At 33.8% G+C, this 22,050-nt stretch overlaps 1 protein-coding gene across 4 annotated transcripts in view; it reads right to left on the minus strand.

The window, feature by feature from the left end:
• Positions 1–597: 597 nt before the first annotated feature.
• Positions 598–22,050, minus strand: part of LOC140450233 (uncharacterized) — a 47,805-nt gene continuing 26,352 nt past the window's right edge. For 3 of the 4 annotated variants that reach the window (XM_072543746.1, XM_072543747.1, XM_072543744.1), the window contains exons 2-3: positions 15,996–16,417; positions 598–934 (exon numbers count right to left, since the gene is read on the minus strand). In XM_072543746.1, coding sequence (XP_072399847.1) covers positions 760–934; positions 15,996–16,399 — 579 coding nt within the window. In that variant the 5' untranslated portion in view covers positions 16,400–16,417 and the 3' untranslated portion in view covers positions 598–759. Of the gene's footprint in view, positions 935–1,351; positions 1,523–15,995; positions 16,418–22,050 lie in introns of all 4 variants that reach the window. The other variant, XR_011951990.1, reaches the window with a different exon arrangement.

Genomic DNA, 22,050 nt, shown 5'->3' on the forward strand with positions numbered 1-22,050 from the left:
TTCAAAGCATAGTGATGAATATTACCCTATATGGAGCGGAAGTATGGCCAATGACAACAACAATACGAAATAAAATAAGAACAGTTGAACTGGACTTTATGAGAAGATGTCTACAAATCACAAGAGCGGATAGAATAAGAACGGAGGAAATATGGAACAGAATGGAATTAAAATGCTCAATTACAAAAAAGTTGGAAAACAGAACCCTGCAGTGGTACGGGCATGTACAAAGAATGCTAGAGCATAATTGGCCGAAAAGAATATTAAACTGGGACCCGCCGGGAAGAAGACGGAGACCTACTATAAGATGGAAAACATACGTCGGAAATGCTATGATAGATAGAGACCTCAGAGAAGGTGACTGAGAGAATAGAGTGCTGTGGAGGACGAAAACGGCGAACTCATAATGGGAAAAGGCGAAGAAGAAGATGTACATTTTATGAGAGCTACGGTTAAAGTAAATAAATATCCACAAACTGCTACATTTTCTTCTTGTTGTCCTTATTTATTTATATCACTAATGTTTCTATAGTATGGTCACCACGATATTTGAAAGAAGTTTGGTACACATTTTAAGGCATATTCATACTAATGTGATAACAATATTTTTGTTTAATTATTAAATAATACAAAATCGCTTGTGGATTCTACTACAACAATATTCAATAACTAAGTACAACAATATACAATAACAATATTCAATAACTTAAAAATATAAAAGGAAAATATCTAATAACTATAATTCATAAACATTCTCTATCATAAACTTGATATTGTGGCCTTTAAATTCTCTGCTATATCTTTGTGAGATGCTATTAAAGCTAGAACTATAACTAACACAATAATCACTATAATTAAAATAGTCACTGTAACTAAAAGTTTCTTTTCACAATTTGTTCTTCTAGCAAAGCAGCAGTATTGTTCACGAACAACCCTAAAAAATAAGATATTGGTTTAGATCATTTTTTAATACCTAAAGAGTGAATTAAAATAAAACTGATGTCAGAATTATTCTTGACACAACATTTAAACTACGGACCTGACCTTCCTTTCTAACAATAACGAAATGGTTTCCGAAACAATTGAGGGCTGGTCTGCCTGTAGGTATTACATAAATAAATATATTAATTTCACTGAATAATAATCAAATGTAAAATGCCCCAGTAATACGTCAAATTCATTTACATAGTTTAATTTGTATCTCTAAAAAAATAGTAATTATTACTCTGAAACCTAAACATTTATTTCTTATACGAAAGTGTAAAAATCTTGAATTTTGATCATTATCTGAGACATTTAGTGTTTGAAGTGTAATAAAGGATAAAAACAATCATTTGTTGTGGACCCATACCTCTGTCTTGGAATACAGGCGAAGACCACAACGGCTGGCACGGCGAAGAAGAACACCTTCAGACGGCGGGAATGGTGAAAGTGGCATTCCAGACTTTAGGGCTAATATAAAATCAAGCAGGGAGATTACACGTCCTATAAATTAGAGATTTTGGCGTCAGGCATTAGTATTCTGGAAAAAATGGAAAAATTCACCGAGTGTGATAACCAATTTGACTTAAACCAAGTTTTTTTATGTAATGGATGCAGAACAATTCTTTGTATTGAATGTGGTAATTTAAAAGCATCTGAAGTTAAATGCATGCAGTTAAAAACAAAACGTATACTGAAGTTTTTCTGCGAACAGTGTGAAGTGGGATTTCAGAAGATACCAGCTCTGTTGAAAGAAGTGAGGTTAAAGAAAGTATAAATCATCGAGTTAGAATCTATGGAGAGGGCATCACGTGACTAAAAACGACCTATCTTTGGCCATATCGTTAAGATTGTTTTGACACTTTTGACAGATCGTATATGTTTGTTTACGTTTGTTGTTTTTCGAATATTTTTAGTTTTATAATACTTTTATAGAAACTGTAATAATATATTGTGATAGTGCATAATAATGGTTTCTTGTTCTCAACATAGTTGCAGTAGCAGAAGCAATGTTAATAAAAAATCTTCAGGAATAACGTTCTACAGGTTACTATACAAATATGTAAACAAAGTAATGGCCCATACTTCAGAGAATAAATTAATAGTATTTGACTGTATTAATTCTTTATGTATAATATATCGTGTTTTTACTGTTTACCGCGGGATAAATAAATCATAGTTTATTAAAAATATATTGCACTTTTTTAGATTATTATTAAATCTTCTGAATAACTAATTATATTTTTATAGTAGTTTTAATATTATTGAGTCCGGCCATGATCCCACCGCCATATTGGTATCATAGTTAGCCACGCCTACCTACGCCGTTTTTAATACACACGTTAATATGCTCATAGCTTCTCCATAGATTCTAACTCGATGGTATAAATAAAATTCTACATAAGGAAAATCTCGCATCTGTTACACCAGATATGGAGGATTTCCGAAATGCTGAAAAGGCAAAATAGGGCTTCCAATATATTATATTTAATGTTAATAAATCAGTTAAAGATAAACAATTGGAATGTATTGCAGAGGACAAACAGGCAGTACTTAATATTTTGACTGACTTTAATATTAACAATATAAAAATATTTTATGTTAATAATATAAAACTGTTTAGATTGGGAAAATTTGCTAACAGAACAACACATTGCAAGAAAATCACATTACAGCTAGACGATATAGTTAAGAAAGGTGATAATTCTAATATAATTAAATTCATTACCTAATAATAAGCCTACAATACTCTGAAAGGACAAATTTATCTAAAAACAACTAGTAAGTAGCCCTAGTATATTACATATTTAATATTGATGTTCTGTATTTACATAAATGCACAAAGCTTATTAAACAAAATGGACCAAATCAAGTTGATCAAGTTGAGTCTGATGTGCTTGTCCTAAAATAACAGTGGTTAGCGAAGCTCGAGTTACAAGTGAAATTGAAGATTCTGAAACTCTTTTGTGTGAATATAAGGTGATACGCTGCAATTGATCTACACGATCTACAGAAGGTGCTGTACTATATGTTTAGCCCCCTTTCAGACGAGGATACTGTATCCGAGATACTGTATGCGAGATACAGAATTTTCGATGGCGACTGTATCGGATTCACGGGCATGCTCGTCAGTATGAAAATAGTAGCAGTGCAGTGCGGTTATATTTTTGGAGTATGGATGTAGAAGAGTGTGTTATGCTGTGGTACAAATTAAATAAAAAGAAACTGAGAAGACGACGTAATTTGTGGGTTCATCCTATTGTAGAATTAAGAGAAACCAAGGGAACGTATAACTATATTCAGAAAACACCGTCTTTCTTTCGTTGCTTATTCACAATTATTCGACAGAAAATCGCGCGTCTATGGAATGTGGTGCAAAAGTATTCGTGTCTGAAAGCGTTCATTTAACATAATGTTTCTTCTGTATCTGGGATACGCATGCAGTCGTCGGCGACAGGAGGGTCCGAGATACTGAATTCGGTATCTCGCATACTGTATCCCTCGCGCGTCCCGTCTGAAAAGCTCCATTTGAGTCTATGTAATATCTGCGTCTCGGATACGCGTATCTCGGATACAGTATCCTCGTCTGAAAGGGGGCTTATGAAAACCTTAAGCTGGTAAATGGCGGGACACTCTGTTGTCCTGAGACTGAGAAATCGGTCTCGAAGGCGGAGGAACCAAGCCAGTGGTCAACGGCATCAGGATGCAGAAGGCAACGGGAAACCACTGCATTAAATATCCAAATGGATTCTCTTGTAAAAAACCATCAATGGCAATGTTCAAAACGAAATATTCCGGAGTAAAAAGTTCCCCAATCGGTTCTCGGGAAGGGGGGGGGGGGAGGGGGGACAGTGGCGAACGAAGTCGTGAAACTAAAAAAAAATAAAGTTATGAGAATAGCTACTTGGAATGCAAGAAACTTGTATGCAGCCGAGAAATTAATTAACATAACTACAGAAATGAAAAGACTACGTGTGAAAATACTTGCTATCAGCGACGTACAGCAGAAAGGTTCCGGCAAATGTTCAACTAGAAACGGCACGTTCTACTATTCGGGAACTGATAATACAAAACACCGTTATGGAGTCGGAATAATAGTAGAAAGTGAAGTCAACAAATCGGTACTAAGTTTTACCCCATATTCAGAACGAATCATAGCAATCCAACTAAAGTCGAACAAAGGAAAATTTAACATTATTCAAGTCTATGCACTGACAGCAGAGAAAGAGGATGAGGAAATAGAAGAATTCTACAAACAACTTGAATACATTCTGGAATCGACCAAAAAAGAAGAGGTCACCGTAATCATGGGCGACTTCAACGCTAAAGTTGGTACGGTGAAAACTGATGGATGCACTGGTGAATTTGGACTTGGACAACGAAATGACTGAGGTGAATGTCTCATACAATTTTGCCAAGAAAAAGAATTTGTAGTAATGAACACAATGTTCAGATTACCAAACCGTAGATTGTACACGTGGACATTACCAAGGGATAATGTAGACAACATCGTCAGGAATCAAATCGATTATATACTAATCAGAAGCCGGTTTAAAAACTCCATCACGTCTACAAAAACCTATCCAGGCACTGATATAGAATCGTATCACAATCCGGTGGTGGCTGTAGTAAATATAAGATTCAAGAAACTACAGAAAAGTGCAGTTAAACAAAAGATAGACGTTAAGCAACTGAAAAACCAAACTATACTTGAAAGGACAAGAGAACAGGTAAACAACAATCTTAGAAACATCGCTGCAAAAAATAGGAACACAGGCAATGTAGAAAATAAATGGATGGAGATAGAAAAGGCCCTTATGACAGCTGGCGAAGGCTCCTTAGCTCCAAGCAAAATTAAGAAAAAGAAATGGATGACAAACGAAATTTTGCATCTCATGGAGGAAAGGCGAAGAAATAAAACCAACAAGACAAAATACAAAGAGGTGAACCGTGAAATTAAGAGAAAAATTAGAGAAGCCAAAGAGAACTGGGTTCTGGACAACTGCAAGGAAATAGAAGAATATGATAGAAAGTACGATAGCTTTACCATGCATAAAAAGATCAAGGAAATAACAGGTAAAAAAGTAAAACAAGCATCCATAGTAAAGGACAAAAAAGGTAAAATAATTACAGATTTAAATGAAAAACTGGCAAGATGGACAGAATACATTGAAAATCTTTTTGCAGACGAAAGACCAGAAATAGCAGTGGCAGAACCTACAGACGACACAACAGGGCCTGAAATCCTAAAAAGCGAGGTAGAATATGCTACAAGGAACACAAAAGGGAGTAAAGCTACAGGACCAGATAAAATTCCTGTAGAACTGTTGAAACTAATAGACGACGACGCACTTGAAATAATGGTGAACCTCTTTAACACAATTTATAGAACAGACATCATACCAAAGAAATGGCTCTCCTCTACTTTTGTCACAATCCCGAAGACGAATAACGCCAGAGAGTGTTCAGACTACAGAACTATAGCATTGATGAGCCACACACTAAAAGTATTTCTTAAAATAATTCACAAAAGAATATTTAATAAATTAGAAGAGGACATAAGCGCCACACAGTTTGGATTCAGAGGTGGACTGGGAACACGGGAAGCTTTGTTTGGCCTGAGTGTGTTAATGCAAAGATGTTTGGATGTAAACCAAGACCTCTACGTAGGTTTCATACATTTTGAGAAGGACTTCGATAAAGTCAGACACCAAAAGCTGTATGAAATCTTAAGAAGCAAAAACATCGACAGTCGTGACATTAACATCATATCCAGGTTGTACTGGGGACAAACAGCAAAAATCAAAGTTGATAATAAGTTAACCGAAGAAATTGTGATTCGTCGAGGTGTGCGTCAGGGTTGTGTGCTTTCTCCACTATTATTCAATATACATAGCGAAACAATATGTAAGGAAGCGCTCCTAGAGCAAAACATTGGTATTAACATTAACGAAGAGTTAATTAACAATATACGATACGCTGATGACACGCTAATAGTAACAGATAACATAGCAAATTTACAGTTTTTGATGGAAAACATAAACACCCATACCAAAAAGTATGGTCTAAAACTGAACATCAAAAAGACTAAATTCATGATTGTAACAAAGAAGCTATACACCAATGTAAATTTAACCATAAATAATCAGACAGTTGAAAGAGTTACGTCCTACAACTATTTAGGGGTTTGCTTCACTGACACTAATGACCAGACAAGAGAAATCAAGAGGCGAATAGAGACAGCGAGACAATCGTTTGTCAAAATGAAAAAGTTCCTATGCAGCCGAGACATAAATATAAACTTAAGAACGAGAATGTTAAGGTGCTATGTTTTCTCCGTTCTGCTGTACGGCATGGAAGCCTAGACACTGAAAAAGATAAACATCAAAAACATTGAGGCATTCGAGATGTGGTGTTACAGGAGAATGTGGAAAATACCATGGACAGAAAGAGTAACAAATCAAAATGTTCTGCTGAAGATGGGGAAGGAATGCGAAGTCATAAAAACCATACAAACGAAAAAACTGGAATATCTGGGCCACATAATGAGAGGAGAAAAGTACTATCTGCTTAGACTCATAATCCAAGGAAAAATCTCGGGAAAGAGAAATGTGGGACGTAGGAGGATTTCCTGGTTGCGAAATTTAAGGGAGTGGTATGGGTGCAGTTCAATACAGTTGTTCAGAGCTGCAGCCTACAAAGTAAAGATTGCTGTGATGGTAGCCAACCTCCCATAGGAGACGGTACTTCAAGAAGAAGAAGATATTGGTTCTTACAAGATTGTCTTGGGTGGCATGTATCATTTATCTTCTAGTTCTGATGCAGTATTTTTAGAGAATATAGAGCATATTCTTGACGAACTATTTAAAAGTAATGTCAATTGTATTTTACTTGGCGACTTTAATTTGGATTTTTTAAGTACTAGCTTCAGAAAATTAAGGTATTATTTACGATGTGGCATTAAGCAATTAGTAACTGAACCTACTAGAATTACGAATGTTAGTGAAACCTTAATTGATTATTTTCTCGTTAATAATGATCTAGTTAGTTGTTTTGTTCACTCAACTCCCAAGTTAAGTCAAGTTAAGTGATGATTCAATAATATCGGTCAGTTTTTAAGGAAGAAAAAATATATCAAATCCAAACGAATTTACTTTTTCGTGATTGGAATTTAGATTCTACTGATCTCAATACTATTTACAATAAAATTTTATCAAACAGTCAGTCTGTCAAAAATAAAATAGCACCTATTCAAACATGTCAGATCAAAAGTAACGTACCATGGTTTGATAATAGAGTTTAAAACTGGTAACATAAGCGATAGAAATGCCAAATGGAAGGTTTTTAAAAAGGCAAGAAATGTGATAGTTATAATATGTTTAAAGCAAAAACAATAATATTATTTTAATAAAATCGATAGCTACAAAAATAAGTCTAGACTTATGTGAAAACGCTTAAAATACTAATTATTAGAAATTCCCTCATCTCATTGAATTTAAGGTATAGAATCAGTTATGTACTCTGAATGACAGACCTGAAATGGTGTGTCAGTTTGGTGAGTACCTATTTCGTCTCTAGTATTCGACAAATTGTTAAAACTATCAACTCCGAAGGATTATGGAGCTATGATAATCGGATTTTGTATCTCAGTATTTATGAATTTAAGTTACTATCACTAGGTGACTTGGTAGTCATGGTAAAGTCGTTAGTAAGAGTAATATTAATGAAATACTAAACTACAAAATTATAAATCAGAAATTATTAGAGTTAGTAGGATATGATCAAGTCATGGATCACGTTGATAAAAATTAATTCTTAATGAGGAATCAACCAGGTTTTCGTAAAAAGTATTTCTGTGAGACTACACTGCAACTTTCACTTTGTAAACTCAGATCTGAATTGGACAATGATACTGATGTAGTGGTGGTATTCCTTGATTTAAAAAGACATTTTTAAACTATTGATCGTAATAAACTTCTCACTAAATAAGACGGCTATAGTGTTAGAGGGAATGTTCTTGAATGGTTTAAAGATTACTTATTGGGTAAAAAGTGAGGATTGATGATATTACTTCTTCTGAAATAGGTTTTAATATTGGGGTACCTCAAGCTAGTGTGCTAGGACACCTTTTGTTCATATTGTATTTAAACGAGATAAACTTGTTTGTTAAATGTGATGTCTATGATAATTTGTATGCAGATGACACCTTACTTGCATCTTTTGATTCAAACTTAGAAAACGCTGTATCTAGAATGAATTCGGCATTACAGTCTGTTAATATGTAAGAGCAAAAATACAAGCTAAAATGTTTTAAAGACGAAGGCTATGATAATAACAACTAAATATAAATAATCAAATATTAATATAAATACTATTAATCTTTAAATTGACAATAACAAAATAAAAATGATTACAACAATCAAGTAGCTTGGCTTTCAATTGGATAATTTATTGTCCTCAAAGACCATTTTAATTATACAGTACGTTAAATTTTAATTTGATATACGTACTTTAAATAGTAACACTGTGCGCCGTCGACTTTCCACGCACCTCCGTTGCCCCGTCGCCAATAATTTGTTATTATACAGTAGTTGTTAAAGAAATACCAGAGTAGATTTTAATTTATTTTTGTAAACAACAATTTTTGTTTTATGGTGGTAATTCTGGACAAAAGTGTGTATATTTATTTTCTGTGTTTTTTGAAGGGAGACCAATTCCGTGCGTACAGTCAGTTTATAATTATTATTATTATTGGCTTTTGTTACATAAAAAATTGCCGAAAATATCACGCTCAAGAAGTGTCACCAGAAAAAGTTGAGGAAAGAGAATATCGGGATACCGATATACCTATACAAATTTGTGCAACAATCAAGGTAGAATGAAAAAGAACGGTTACAAAAATTTTTAATATTCGAAAACGCAGCAGCTTTATCCAGACGACTACTTTCGAAGAATGGAGTTTTGTGAAACTCTAATAACGAAGGCTAATGATGAACCCAATTTTATTAAAAACATTTTATTTACTGATGAATCTTATCTTTCGTTAGTAGGGAGACACTGTTTACCGAACTCTACGTCCTCAAAAAGTTAACATCTTCTTCTTCTTCTTTAGGTACCGTCTCCTCTAAGGAGGTTGGTAATCATCATAGCTATTTTCACTTTTGAGATTGCAGCTCTGAACAAGTCGACGGAACTGCAATTATACCACTTTCTCAGATCGTTGAGCCAGGAGATGCGTCTTCTTCCAATACTTCATTTTCCCTGCATTATGGTTTGTAGCAACACATATTTATCCCCTCTCATAACGTGGCCGAGATACTGTAACTTTCTTATCTTAATCGTATTCATGACTTCCATTTCCTTTATCATCTTTCTGAGGACCTCAACATTTGTTATTCGGTTTTTCCCAACTTATTTTAAATATTCTTCGGTAGGTCCACATCTCGAATGCTTCAAGTAGATCGTTCACCGCTTTCTCTTAGGTCCAGGCCTCCACCCCATATAGCAGCACCGAAAACACATATGAACGTAATATTCTTATTTTGTCATCTCTTTTCTCTTCTTATTAAATGTTGCTCTAGCTTGTCCAATTCTCATTTTTATTTCTTTTGTATACTCGTTATTTTCATTAATAATTGTACCAAGATATCTGTATTTTTTTACCTTTCCTATTGGAACCCCTATTATGTTTAAAATGTCTTGTTGTTGTGTTTTGTAAATTGTCATACATTTTGTTTTATTAGCATTAAACGTTAGTTAGTCCGCTTTCTAGCGTTTAGCACTAGCATTTACTACATTATCTAAAAGTGTCTGTAGATCTTGCATATTCTCTGCAATTAGTATAGTATCATCGGCATATCTGATGTTGTTGATGGGTCTGCTGTTGACTTTTATTGCAATTGTTTCATTTTCGAGTGATTTTTTAATTATTTCTTCTGAATATAGATTAAACAATAAGGAGGAGAGTATGCAAATATGCCTTACGCCTCTTTTTATCTCTACTTCCTCCAAAAGTTCTTTGCCTACTCTGACTTTTGCTGTTTGGTTAAAGTAGAGATGAGTTATTATTCTTCAGTCTTTTTTGTCAATGTGTTTATCTTTAAGTAACTGTATAAGACGGTTGTGTCGGACCTTATCGAACGCCTTATTGTAATCAATAAAACAAACATAGAGTGGATGGTTTATATCCATACATCTTTGCATGAGGACGTTAAATTTAAATAATGCCTCTCGTGTACCCATGGTATTTCTAAATTCAAATTGGGTTTCAGTGATGTCTTGTTTCACTTTTCTGAAAATTCTTAAATGGATAATTTTTAAGAATATTTTTAGTGTGTGACTCATTAGACTAATTATACGGTAGTCATTACATTCCCTTGCATTAGGTTTTTTTGGTAATGTAATAAATGTTGGTTTGAGCCAATCTCTCGGAATAATCTGAATAATACCCGTATTATATATTATAGTATTATATAAGTCTACTAATACATTGATCTGATCTTCTAATATTAATTTAATTATTTCAGTTGGAATTGTATCAGTCCCTGCAATTTTATTAGATTTTATCAGATTTATTGCATGTATTATTTCATCCTTAGTTATATTTGGACCTATATCATGTTCCTCGCAATCGTTCATGCTATCTTGTTGTGTCCTATCGTCCTCAAACAATACTTGGACGTATTCTCTCCATCTGTTTAGTTTGCTTTTGATATCAGATATTATTTTACCATTCGTATTAACCAGGGTCAGAACCGCCTATGTGTCTTAAAAGAAAAGTCTTTAATCAGTGCGTGTTGCCAGTACTTACATATGGTGCAGAGACATTAACACTAACCAAGAAAGTAAGAAATACAATTTGTGTTACCCAAAGAGCCATGGAACGATCGATGTTAGGCATTTCTCGTAGGGATCGGATCACGAACAAGGAAATAAGACGGAGAACAGGAGTGACAGATGCCATAGAAAGAATTATGACCCTTAAGTGGAACTGGGCGGAGCACATAGCTAGAATGTCGGATAACAGATGGACACAGCGAATAATACAGTGGAGACCGAGACAAGAAGCACATCGAAGTAGAGGTCGTCCACCAACAAGATGGTCTGATGACATAAAACGAATCGACAAAAATTGGATGCAAACAGCACAAAACAGAAATACATGGAAAAGACTGAGGGAGACCTATATCCAGCAGTGGATAGATCCGGATTAAATGATGATGATTAACCAGGGTGTTACTATTGTTGGACCGTCTTATACCTGTAAATTTTTTAATTTTTTTGTTCAATTCAAAACTGTCATGATTACTCTGGAGTTCTTCTATCTCTAAACATTTGTCGTTGTACCACTTCTCTTTAGATGCCCGTATTTTTATCCTGATCTCCTTGTATGTGGCTTTGTATTCGTTTACATTTTTGTTTTTGTATGATCTTCTTTTCTCCATTAGTTGCCAGATCTCATCTGTCATCCATGGAGTCTTAGCTTTATCGATTTTCTGACTACTCAGCATATCTTTAATTGGCATCATTAATGTATTCTTAAATGTTTCCCATTTTTCGTTGGAATCTTCATTATCATTGGTTATTGTTTTGCTTAACTCCTCGTTAATTATCAACGTTATTTCTCATTTTATATTCGGGTGTTTTAGCAGAGTACTTATTTCTTGTGTCTTTTGTTGATTTTTTATTTTCTTTAAGTGGATTTCGAATTTTACGATTACTGGATTGTGGTCTGATGACACATCTGTTCCTGGATATCTCTTTGCCGACTTGATGGAGTTACGGTATCTCTTAATGATAAGGATATAATCTATCTGGTTTCTGATAATTTTTTCTTTGCTATCCATAGGTGATTTCCAAGTATATAATCTACGTGGTGGTAACTAAAAGAATGTATTTGTCGCTACCTTTCAAACTTCTGACAGAATTCCGTCAGTCTTTCCCGTCTTTCGTTCCTTATTCCTAGTCCGAATTCACCAATAATGTCTTGAAATTTACCTTTTCCTAATTTGGCATTAAAATCCCCAATTGTTATTGTTATATCTCTATTATTGGTGCTGTCTAGTGCTTTTTTGATGTCATTGTAGAACGAAATGCTATATAAATTTATATAGCAAATTTAGCAAAAAATTTGTATAGCAAATTATTTTTTCATTCAAAATTACCTCGGAAGTTGGTCGCATTTATTTGCCATAGGCCTACCAAACATCTAAGTCCTTAATATTTTTTATTATCGATAAGTGCCTACCACAAGGTAGCGGGGGATCCCCTCTGGACAGGATCATACTTTCATTTTTTGATTCGCATTACTTATTCGATTGTTAGATGTGTTTAAAAGCCGGTCTTTATCATTGTCTACTAAAGTTTTAAAGTTGCAATAATATTTACATTCACTACATTCACATATTTACAAAACTTTATCATTTCTAAATAGAATACAAAAAGAACAGAGGCAAAAATATTTTAGAAAATTATTTTCAAAATTGAGGTGTGTCTAAAAACTGGTTTTATACCGTTATCAACTGAAATTAAAAATATTTACATAAATTACGTATTCATAGAAAGTTTACCATTTATAAATACAAAAAGTACTTACATTTAGAAAAAATTACATGGAGAAGTCAGTTTCACTATCTCTGTCGTTATCTAGATCTATAATATTTGTTTCTTTAAGCAACCTATCTGTATTTTTTCAGCTGTCATTAGTTATTTTCTTCATTTCCAGTTCAATTAAACCAACCACAGATGAATTTAGGTTAACCGAAACATTACTTCTCCTTACCGATGCTTTTAACTCATGCCATATGTGTTCAATCGGATTGAACATGCAATAGTAAGGAGAAAGTCTTAATACGGTATGACCCATTTGTTCTGCCAAACTGTCGCAATAAAATTGTTTTCTGATGGAAAATAATTTTAAAGTTTTAAGTAATTCTTTTTTAGAATAATTATCTTCATAATATATATCATTTTCCAGCATGTATTCCTGGATTCTAAGTTTGGTGTCATTAGCACATGGAAATTTATTCAGCCTACGACTGTGGTAGCTGGCATTGTTCATCACAATTACATTGTTTGGTGGTATATTTGGCAATAACTTCGTTTAAAACCAGTTTTCAAATAATTCTGGCGTGGTGTCATCATGATAGTCGACACGGGAGTCCTTAATGTTTTTGCATGACAAGGCTAAAGCATTAGGTAGAAAACCATTTTTTGTTCCTGCATGGATTATTGTAATACGTTTTTCTTTATTTGATAGAGCTTTTATTGTACAGCGACCAGAAGAATCTGCCCAACCATATTTTGGAACGTCATGGGTGTCAAACCACGTTTCATCCAGATAAACAATTTCTCTTCCACTTTCTCTGGATATATGAATTTGAATTAAAAATTCCATCCTCTGTATTTGTAGACGAGCATATTCCATAATCACTTGGCGTTTATCGATGGTTTTTATGTTAAAGCCGTTTTTTAGAAGGCATTGCCTTACTGTCTGACTGCAGCACTTGAGTCCTGTGTCATCTTTCTGCAACTTTTTGTATGATGGTTTTTAACGTGGAGACCATCTGTTCTTCATACATGTTATACAATTTTCTTCTAATGATCTCCACATAACTCCGGTCTAGTTTCCTAAACATACCAGCGTCTTTTTCTTTTCCTTCTACTTACTATCGGTTGTTTTGTTATGAACCACACTGTGTTCATTGGTCTTCGTGTTAAGGCTGCCGCTTCCTTCACTGCATTAAATTTGGAAAGTTCTCGTCCAAGGACAAAACAATGCGCCTTACGGGTTTGTTAACACTGACGTCTATTCTTTCGGCATTATTATTATCAATAACTTCACGAGAAGCCCAGGCTCTTCCCACGGACGAAACATGTTTAAATAATATTATTTTATACACAAATTGTCTTTCTTTATAAAAAAAGTTAAACAAATATCTAACGAAATTGTCATAATATTATCTTAGTCTACATGTTCCCCAAGTCAGAAAATATAATTACGATTTTAAATATATCGTGATTGGTGCTTTAGGTAATATCCAAATTATGGTAAGATGAGGATTGACACCCATGACATTCCAAAATGTGGTTGGGCAAATTCTTCTTGCCGCTGTACAACAAAAACTTCATCAAATAAATAAAAACGTATTACAATATTCCTTGCAGGAAAAAATGGTTTTATACCTAATGCTTTAGCCTTGTCATGCAAAAACATTAAGTACTCCCGTGTCGACTATCATGATGACACCACGTCAGAATTATTTGAGAACTGGTTTTCAACGAAGTTATTGCCAAATATAGCACCAAACAGTGTAACTGTGATTGACAATGCCAGCTACCACAGTCGTAGGCCGAATAAAGTTCCTTGTTCTAATGACACCAAACTTAGAATCCAGGAATATACGCTGGAAAATGATACATATTATGAACATAATTATTCTAAAAGCAATTACTTAAAACTTTAAAATCATTATTCATCAGAAAACAATATTATTGGAACAGTTTGGAAGAAGAAATGGGTCACACAGTAGTAAGAGTAGTATTGCGCGGTCAATCCTATTGAACACATATGGCATAAGCTAAAAGCATCGGTAAGGAGAAGTAATGTTTCGCTTACCCTAAATTCATGTGTTTTTCGTCTAATTGAATTGGAAATGGAGAAAATAACCAATGATAGCTGAAAAAATACAGGTAAGTTGCTCAAAGAAACTGACTTGTCCATGTTATTTTTTTTAAATGTAAGTACTTTGTGAATTGTATTTATAAACGGTAAACTTTCTATGTATATGTAATTTATGTAAATATTTTTAAATTCAGTTGATAACGGTATAAAACCAGCTTTTTGACACACCTCAATTTTGAAAATAATTTTCTAAAATATTTTTGCCTCTATTCTTTCTGTACTCTATTAAGAAATGAGAAAGTTTTGTAAACATGTGAATGTAGTGTATACAAATATTTTTGTAACTATTATAACTTTAGTAGACAATGATAAAAACTGTCTTTTAAACACATCTAACTGTCTAATAAGTAATGCAAATCGAAAATAAAAGGTACGATCCTGTCCAGAGGTGATCCCCCGCTGCCTTGTGGTAAACATTTATCGATAATAAATATTAATGACCCGCTTAGATCTCTGATAGGACTATAACACTTAAAAATTAGAGAATTTTAGATTGTAATTCATCCTACAGTACAGTGTTAATTGCGGATTCCGACGTAGTTCTACAACGACTCATTGACAAGACCAACTCGACCTGTGAGCAATTTGGTATGAAAATAAACATTAAAAAAACCAAAGTGATCCGAAGAGTGAAGTCAATCCGAAAAAACCAAAACGTACCTCAACCTTGCACAATAAATGGGCACATTTTAGAACAGGTCAATAGATTTAAGTACCTGGGATGTTGGATCGATAGCAGCCTAAATCCTGATCTAGAAATAAGATCGAGAATAGAACAGGCCAGAAAATCTTTCGAAAAAATAAGAAAAACTGCTTTGTGATTCTCGAATAAAACTCGAAATTCGACTACGTTTATCAAAATGCTACGTCTGGTCGACTCTTCTATATGCAGTTGAAACGTGGACCCTAAAAACATCAACCGTAAATAAATTGGAGGCCTTTGAAATGTGGATCTACCGGAGAATGCTCAAAATTTCATGGACATCGCATACCTCAAACGAAGAAGTGCTGCATAGAAAAGGCAAGGAAAGAGAACTTTTTAACACAATAAAAGTTAGAAAAACATCATACCTAGGCCACATACTGAGAAATAATAAGTACCAATATGCCCAACTTATAGTGAAAGGAAAAATCGAGGGAAAGAGAGGCCTAGGAAGGAAAAGACTATCGTGGCTCAGAAACATCCGACAATGGACAGGGCTAAATTTTGAACAGCTAATAAGAACAGCTGAAGATAGAGAAGATTTTAAAATTGTAGTAGCCAACCTCCATTGAGGAGAGGGCACTTTAAGAAGAAGAAGAATTCATCCTAATGTAAAAAATTACTTACTCTAAGCTCTGTACACTGGGTTGTCTTGAAGACCCTGCTCTGCTGGATATACTCCTTTTATCCAAATTTCCATCGTAAGCTACGTTATCGAAAGCATAAATCGACTTTTCACTTTTCTTAGAACTTTTGCTGCTCCGTTTTTCATTTTCTACTTTAAATTGTTCAATACTTTTCTCGTCGGTTTCAGTCTCTGATACTTCAGCTATTGTTGAAGACATCGGGGGAATCACTATTGCTTTCTTAATTTTTCTTTTCCCTTCTGAATCGTATCTGTATGATTGTGTTTGCCTAAAATTCGATGGTGACAATTCTGATCGATTGTGCTGAAGACTGTGACGATGTGCTTTTTCCAGATGGTTAACATTAATTTGTTGTAAGGATGGATTGGTAGCTTCCCTCGACATTTTTAGTCGTCATTTAATCTGTAACAAAAGGTCACAAATTGAACCTAATATATATACATATTAAACCTAAAGCTAAAATTATTACTATTACAAGAATTGTGTATTGATTAGTGATCAGTGTAGTAGTGTCTGGGGGCTCGGGAGGCTCGGAGACCTCGGAAGCCCTGACAAAGACATCAGAGAGGATGTCGAAAGGTCGGCGTAGTGAAAAACGACGCGGTTCAATCCGGAAGCCTGTTGTATTTAATATTAATTCTTGTAATAATATTATTTTTAGCTTTAGGTTTAAATTATCAATAAAAGTTTATCGTTTTTAGCGTTTTGCTATTATGGATGGATTCAACAATATTCCTTTATGTAGTTTTTGCGAAAAATTAAAGGATAAAATACCACCTTCCCCTCAAGTTTCTGATAGCTCCGATGCGGAGGATGAAGAAAATATATTTGAAAAATTGTTAAGTTAGAAGATTTATTGGTAATAATTTACAAACTTTATATTATTTTTATTTGAAATAATACTATTTGAATAATTTTAGATGATGATTCAGATACAATACCAAGTGACGCTGAGCACTCAGGTTCTTCTAAGATATTATTGCCAGCGAAGCATGTTCATCAAATAAGGACACAAACTACAGGTAAAATATACATAAAACTTTAGGAGCTACTAACCCTTATTCCAATTTTTATTTTGGAAAATATAATAAACGACCCTGACCCTGCTGATCAACCTCCTAGAAAAAGGAAAAAGTCAGGAATAACGTTCAACTGAATGAAAAGCGACTTACCCCAAAATGAAAGAGACACTTAGTTTGCTCCTAAAATAAATGAGGAACTACTTCCTTCATTGGAGTATTTTACCAAACTGTTCTCACTAGATATTTTAGACTACATAATTGAGCAGAAAAATTTGTATAGTAATCAAATAAAAGGCACAAGCATTGGTACTGCTTCTGATAACATGACAGATTTCTTGTCAATTTTGTTGATGGTGGGTATAAAAGATCTTCCTTCCTATAAACGGCACTCCTAATTAACTAGGGAAGGAGGAGATAAAACTAGGTGTCGTTGCAGCTATTGTTATAGCTTTATCAAAATCAATACACATTCCTAGGAAGTCAACAGTTTTTTTCGACAATTATTTTGCAGGCTTACCACTTTTTATATATTAAAAAAAAAGTGTCTATAGCTTGGGAACATTACAAAGTAACATATTTGGTTGATGTCAATTAGAAACAGATAAAGTCTTGAAAAAAGCAGGAAGAGGAAAGTACCATTACAAGGCGGATAAAGACAAACGCACTATCGTAGTAAAATGGGTTTGATAATAAAGTTGTATTGTTAGGAAGACATTGCACGGAATAGAACCAGTAGATGCAGTAAAATTTCAAAACCAAAAATAGATGTTGCATGCCCTGCCATTGTAAAACAGTACAATAAATATATGGGAGGCGTAGATATGGCTAATGCAATAATGGGTTTTTACAAATCTCTACACAAAGCTAAAAAAATTGTAAACTGCTTTGTTTTCTTGTCACCATATAGTTGTGATTATAAAAAGTTTAGTAATTTTTGAAGTTTATTTTGCAAACCTTGTTACCATATGGTTATATTCCGTAATTTGTTCCAGGATAATGTTTTAGATATATAAATATCAATATTTGATTATACTTAACATTTAGAGACTTCTTGTATAAATAACTTATTTTTAAAGCCATTTTAAACTGGTGCACGATAAAGGTTATAATATACAATGTTACCGTATGGTTACATGTACCGATAAAGGGTTAAATACTTTCTTCTTCTTCTTCTTCCTACTTTATAAGTAAAAGGCAAATGCCTGTGTTACTTCGGTTTTGAGCCTCAATTGACGTTGTCTTACCATCTTTTTCTCGGTAGTCCCAATGATCTTCTTCCATTTGGCGATTTGTCTCTTGCTATTCGTACTATTCTATTTTCTGTCATTCTTTCGATGTGTTGATTCCATTCCACTTTTCTTCTTTTGGTCCACGCGTTTATTTCCTCTATACCACATCTCGCCCGTATTTCCTCACTTCTTACTCTGTCTCTTAGAGTTTGGTTTGATATTTTTCGTAAGACTTTCATTTCTGTTGTTTCCAGTAGTCTTTGTGTTTTCGCCGTATCTGCTCTTGTTTCCGCTGTGTACGTCATTATCGGTCTTATTGTTGATCTATATATCCTGGTTTTCGTTTCCGTTGTGAGGTATTTATTTCTCCAGATTGTGTTGTTGAGACATCCTGCTGCTCTGTTTGCCATATTCACTTGTTTTTGTACTTCTTCTTCCACTTTTCCGTAGCTTGACAGTTTTATTCCCAAGTATTCAGTTTCCATCACTTATTCTATTATTTTGTTATTTACGACTAGTTTTCATCGTCTCATTATCAGATTAAATATTAATGGGCTCAGCGAATCTCCTTGTCTAATGCCAGTTTCATATTTGATAGGTTGCGATAGTTTTTCTTTACATCTTACCATAGCTATGTTATCTTTATATATATTCTCAATGGTTTTTACTAAATCCAGTGATATTCCCTTTTCATATAATAAATGTATCGCGTCCCGAATTCTCACTCTATCAAACGCTTTTTTCAAATCTATCAGACACATATATGCTGGTTTGTTTTATTCCAGCGACTTTTCTTTAATTTGTTTTATTACAAAAACTGCATCCGTGCATGATCTTCCTGTCCGAAATCCTTGCTATTGCTCTTGCAGAGATATTCGTTCGTTTATTGTTGTCGCTATTATTCTTATTGTCAATTTGAGTGTTGTATTTAATAGATTTATTGCTCGATAATTATTGGGGTCTTTCTTATCTCCTTTTTTGAAGAACATCACCACGATCGCTCTCCTCCATTCATCTGGTATTCTGTTCGTGGTGATTGTTTTATTAATAAGAAGTTGCAGTTGTTGTACAAGGTAATCACCTCCGTATCTTATTTGGAAGTTCATTTGGTATTTGATCTTCTCCTGGTGCCTTTCTGTTTTTTAATTTGTTTATTCCTTCTTTCACATTATTTTGGGAGATTTCGGTCTTTTCCGCAGTTATTATATTTGGCGTTTCTGGTAAAGGTTCTTCGTTTTGTTTTTTAAACATTTCAACCTATTTCAGCTAGTTTTTTCATTTCGCTTCTTTGTTGTCTTATGAAGCGCCATACTTGTTTCTGTGGTCCATAGAAATCCATCTCTAGTCCTTTTGTGAATCTTTCCCAGTAATCTGATTTTGTTTTTCTTACCATTTGATGAGTTTCAGTTCTTATTCTTTTATATTCTTCATATGATTCATTCATTTTTTCGGACTTATATTTTAGGAAAGCTTTCTTTTTTTGGTGACATTTTTGTTTAACTTCTAGTGTAAACCATGGTGTTTTCGTTGACCACTTTTGGTTTATAGGTTATGGTTAAATACTTTAATTTGATAAAGTAAGCCTTTCTCTTTAATTTGGTACTTTCAGAATTTATGTAGACCTAATGTACACGTAATAACGTTGTAGACGAACCTTTCTGGGATAAACAGTTTCAACTTTGCAATAACTGTTAAATAAAACTTCTTGAAATTTTTATAGCTGAATACAAATGGTATTGTCCCTAGTATCACGCGGAATTAAAATTTTTTGTTTATTTTTATAAAAGTTATTAATAATTTAAAAAAGAACGACTTTTGAAGCTAATTTTGCAATAATTAAGAAACAAACAAAAATAATTTTAAAAACTCTCATTTTAAAGGATTTTCCATGCTTTTTAAGTTAAATTTTGTCACTTGTCCATATAATTTTCGGGTTTTCATATTTAGTATTTAAAATGAAATAGCGATCTTACATTGTTGATATAGCAGTTGTTAGATACCTGTATCAAAGAGTGTTACGAAAAAGACTTTTTATTTGCCAATTTCTCTGGTCTATAAGGAATTTTTGAGTAAGGCTACCTCTCCACTTGCGATTTGTAGTCTCGTGATTGTTTAGTCGCAAAGATTGAACACATTGTTTCAAATACAGGTCAATCCATTTGCGACTAAATAATCACAGCGATTATTAAAACGCAACCAGTCCTATTTTTATCACGACGCGATTGTCGCTCTATATAGAAAATGAATCAGGCGGCGGTTACATTGGATACGAATTCGTATGAAAACTTGTTCGTACGCATTCGTACGAAATCGTAAGAAATCATCAGAAGTAAACAAATCAGTATATTGAAATGTTTGTGGTTATATTGCTTACGAACATTTGTTAAGAATTCCTACAAGTTCGTAAGTGTTTTCAATACCACCAAAATATTTTGTTTGTTAAGGCAGCGGTTACATTGGATAAGAATTCGTACGAAAATGTATTCGTACGACTTCGTAGTAATCAGTTGTTACGAATTAAAGAGGCGTGTGTGTTTATACTAGACGAGTTCGTTTTATTAACTAGTACAGTGTGAGTATGGAGTATATCTCAGAGTTGTATGTTTTTGAAACATCATCATTAGTGAAATATTAAAAAAAAACATACTGTGAGTCACATTTAGAAGTAATTGAATTTTCTAGAGTGCATATCCCCAAAGTACAAACTTATATTAACATTAAGGTAAGTAAAAACTAAATAACTTCAAAATAGAGAATTCTAAAAACAAAAATTAAAGTTGCTGCTGACAAAGTCGATTTAATTGTAAAATGTATTTGCCTGTTACATAATTTAATTATTGATTTAGAGGGCAGCCCAGAGATCATTAAAGATATTATGAATCTCCAAAGAACATGCGATTCTTTCAAACAAGTTTCGAAGAACTACGAACCATGATGACGCAACTATTTCAAGCTTCGGAAAAAGTAGGTCTGAAGATGAACTTGGAAAAAACAAAAATAGTGACAAATACACCGAACATTAGAGAAATAACGTTGAACGACATACATTTAAAAATAGTAAGCGAATATATCTACTTGGGACAGATAATGAAAGTTAACAAAGACAATCAAACTGCCAAAATTACCAGAAGAATAAGGTTAGCGTGGGCAGGATTTGGAAAACTGAGTTGGATCTTGAAAAGCACTAAAATAGAACAATATTTGAAAACCAGAATTTACGATCAGTGTATCCTCTCCATACTCACATATTGTTCACAGACGTAGACACTCACCAAGTCTAATATGGATAAAATAGTAAAGGCATAAAGAGCGATGGAAAGATCAATGCTCGGGGTGAGACTTATAGAAAAAAAAAACAAACAAATGGATTGGAAGCAAAACCAAAGTAAAAGACGCAGGAGAACATGCTGCCAAATTAAAATGGAGCTTCGCAGGACACAATGCCCGACTGAAGGATAAAATATGGAACCACGAAATACAACAATGAAGACCATGGTTATAAAGGAGAAGCAGAGAAAGACGACAAATGAGATGGGCTGATGATATTAAGAAGATCGAAGGACACAACTGGAATCAAGTGGCGCAAAATAGAAAACACTGTATTGATTTGGGGGAGGCCTATATCCAAAGTTGGATTACTTATGGCTGAAGAAGAATACCAAAGGCGCATTTGACAAGGCGCCTTGCTCTAGAAAGGCAGTAGTTAAAGTTTTCTAGTTCCTGCTACAAATTTTGTTCAGAGAAAGGCCTCATTAGATAGTGCTTTAATGAACATGCTGAATGT

The sequence above is a fragment of the Diabrotica undecimpunctata genome, chromosome 9 (genome assembly GCF_040954645.1).
Source record: "Diabrotica undecimpunctata isolate CICGRU chromosome 9, icDiaUnde3, whole genome shotgun sequence".
NCBI classification, from domain to species: domain Eukaryota; kingdom Metazoa; phylum Arthropoda; class Insecta; order Coleoptera; family Chrysomelidae; genus Diabrotica; species Diabrotica undecimpunctata.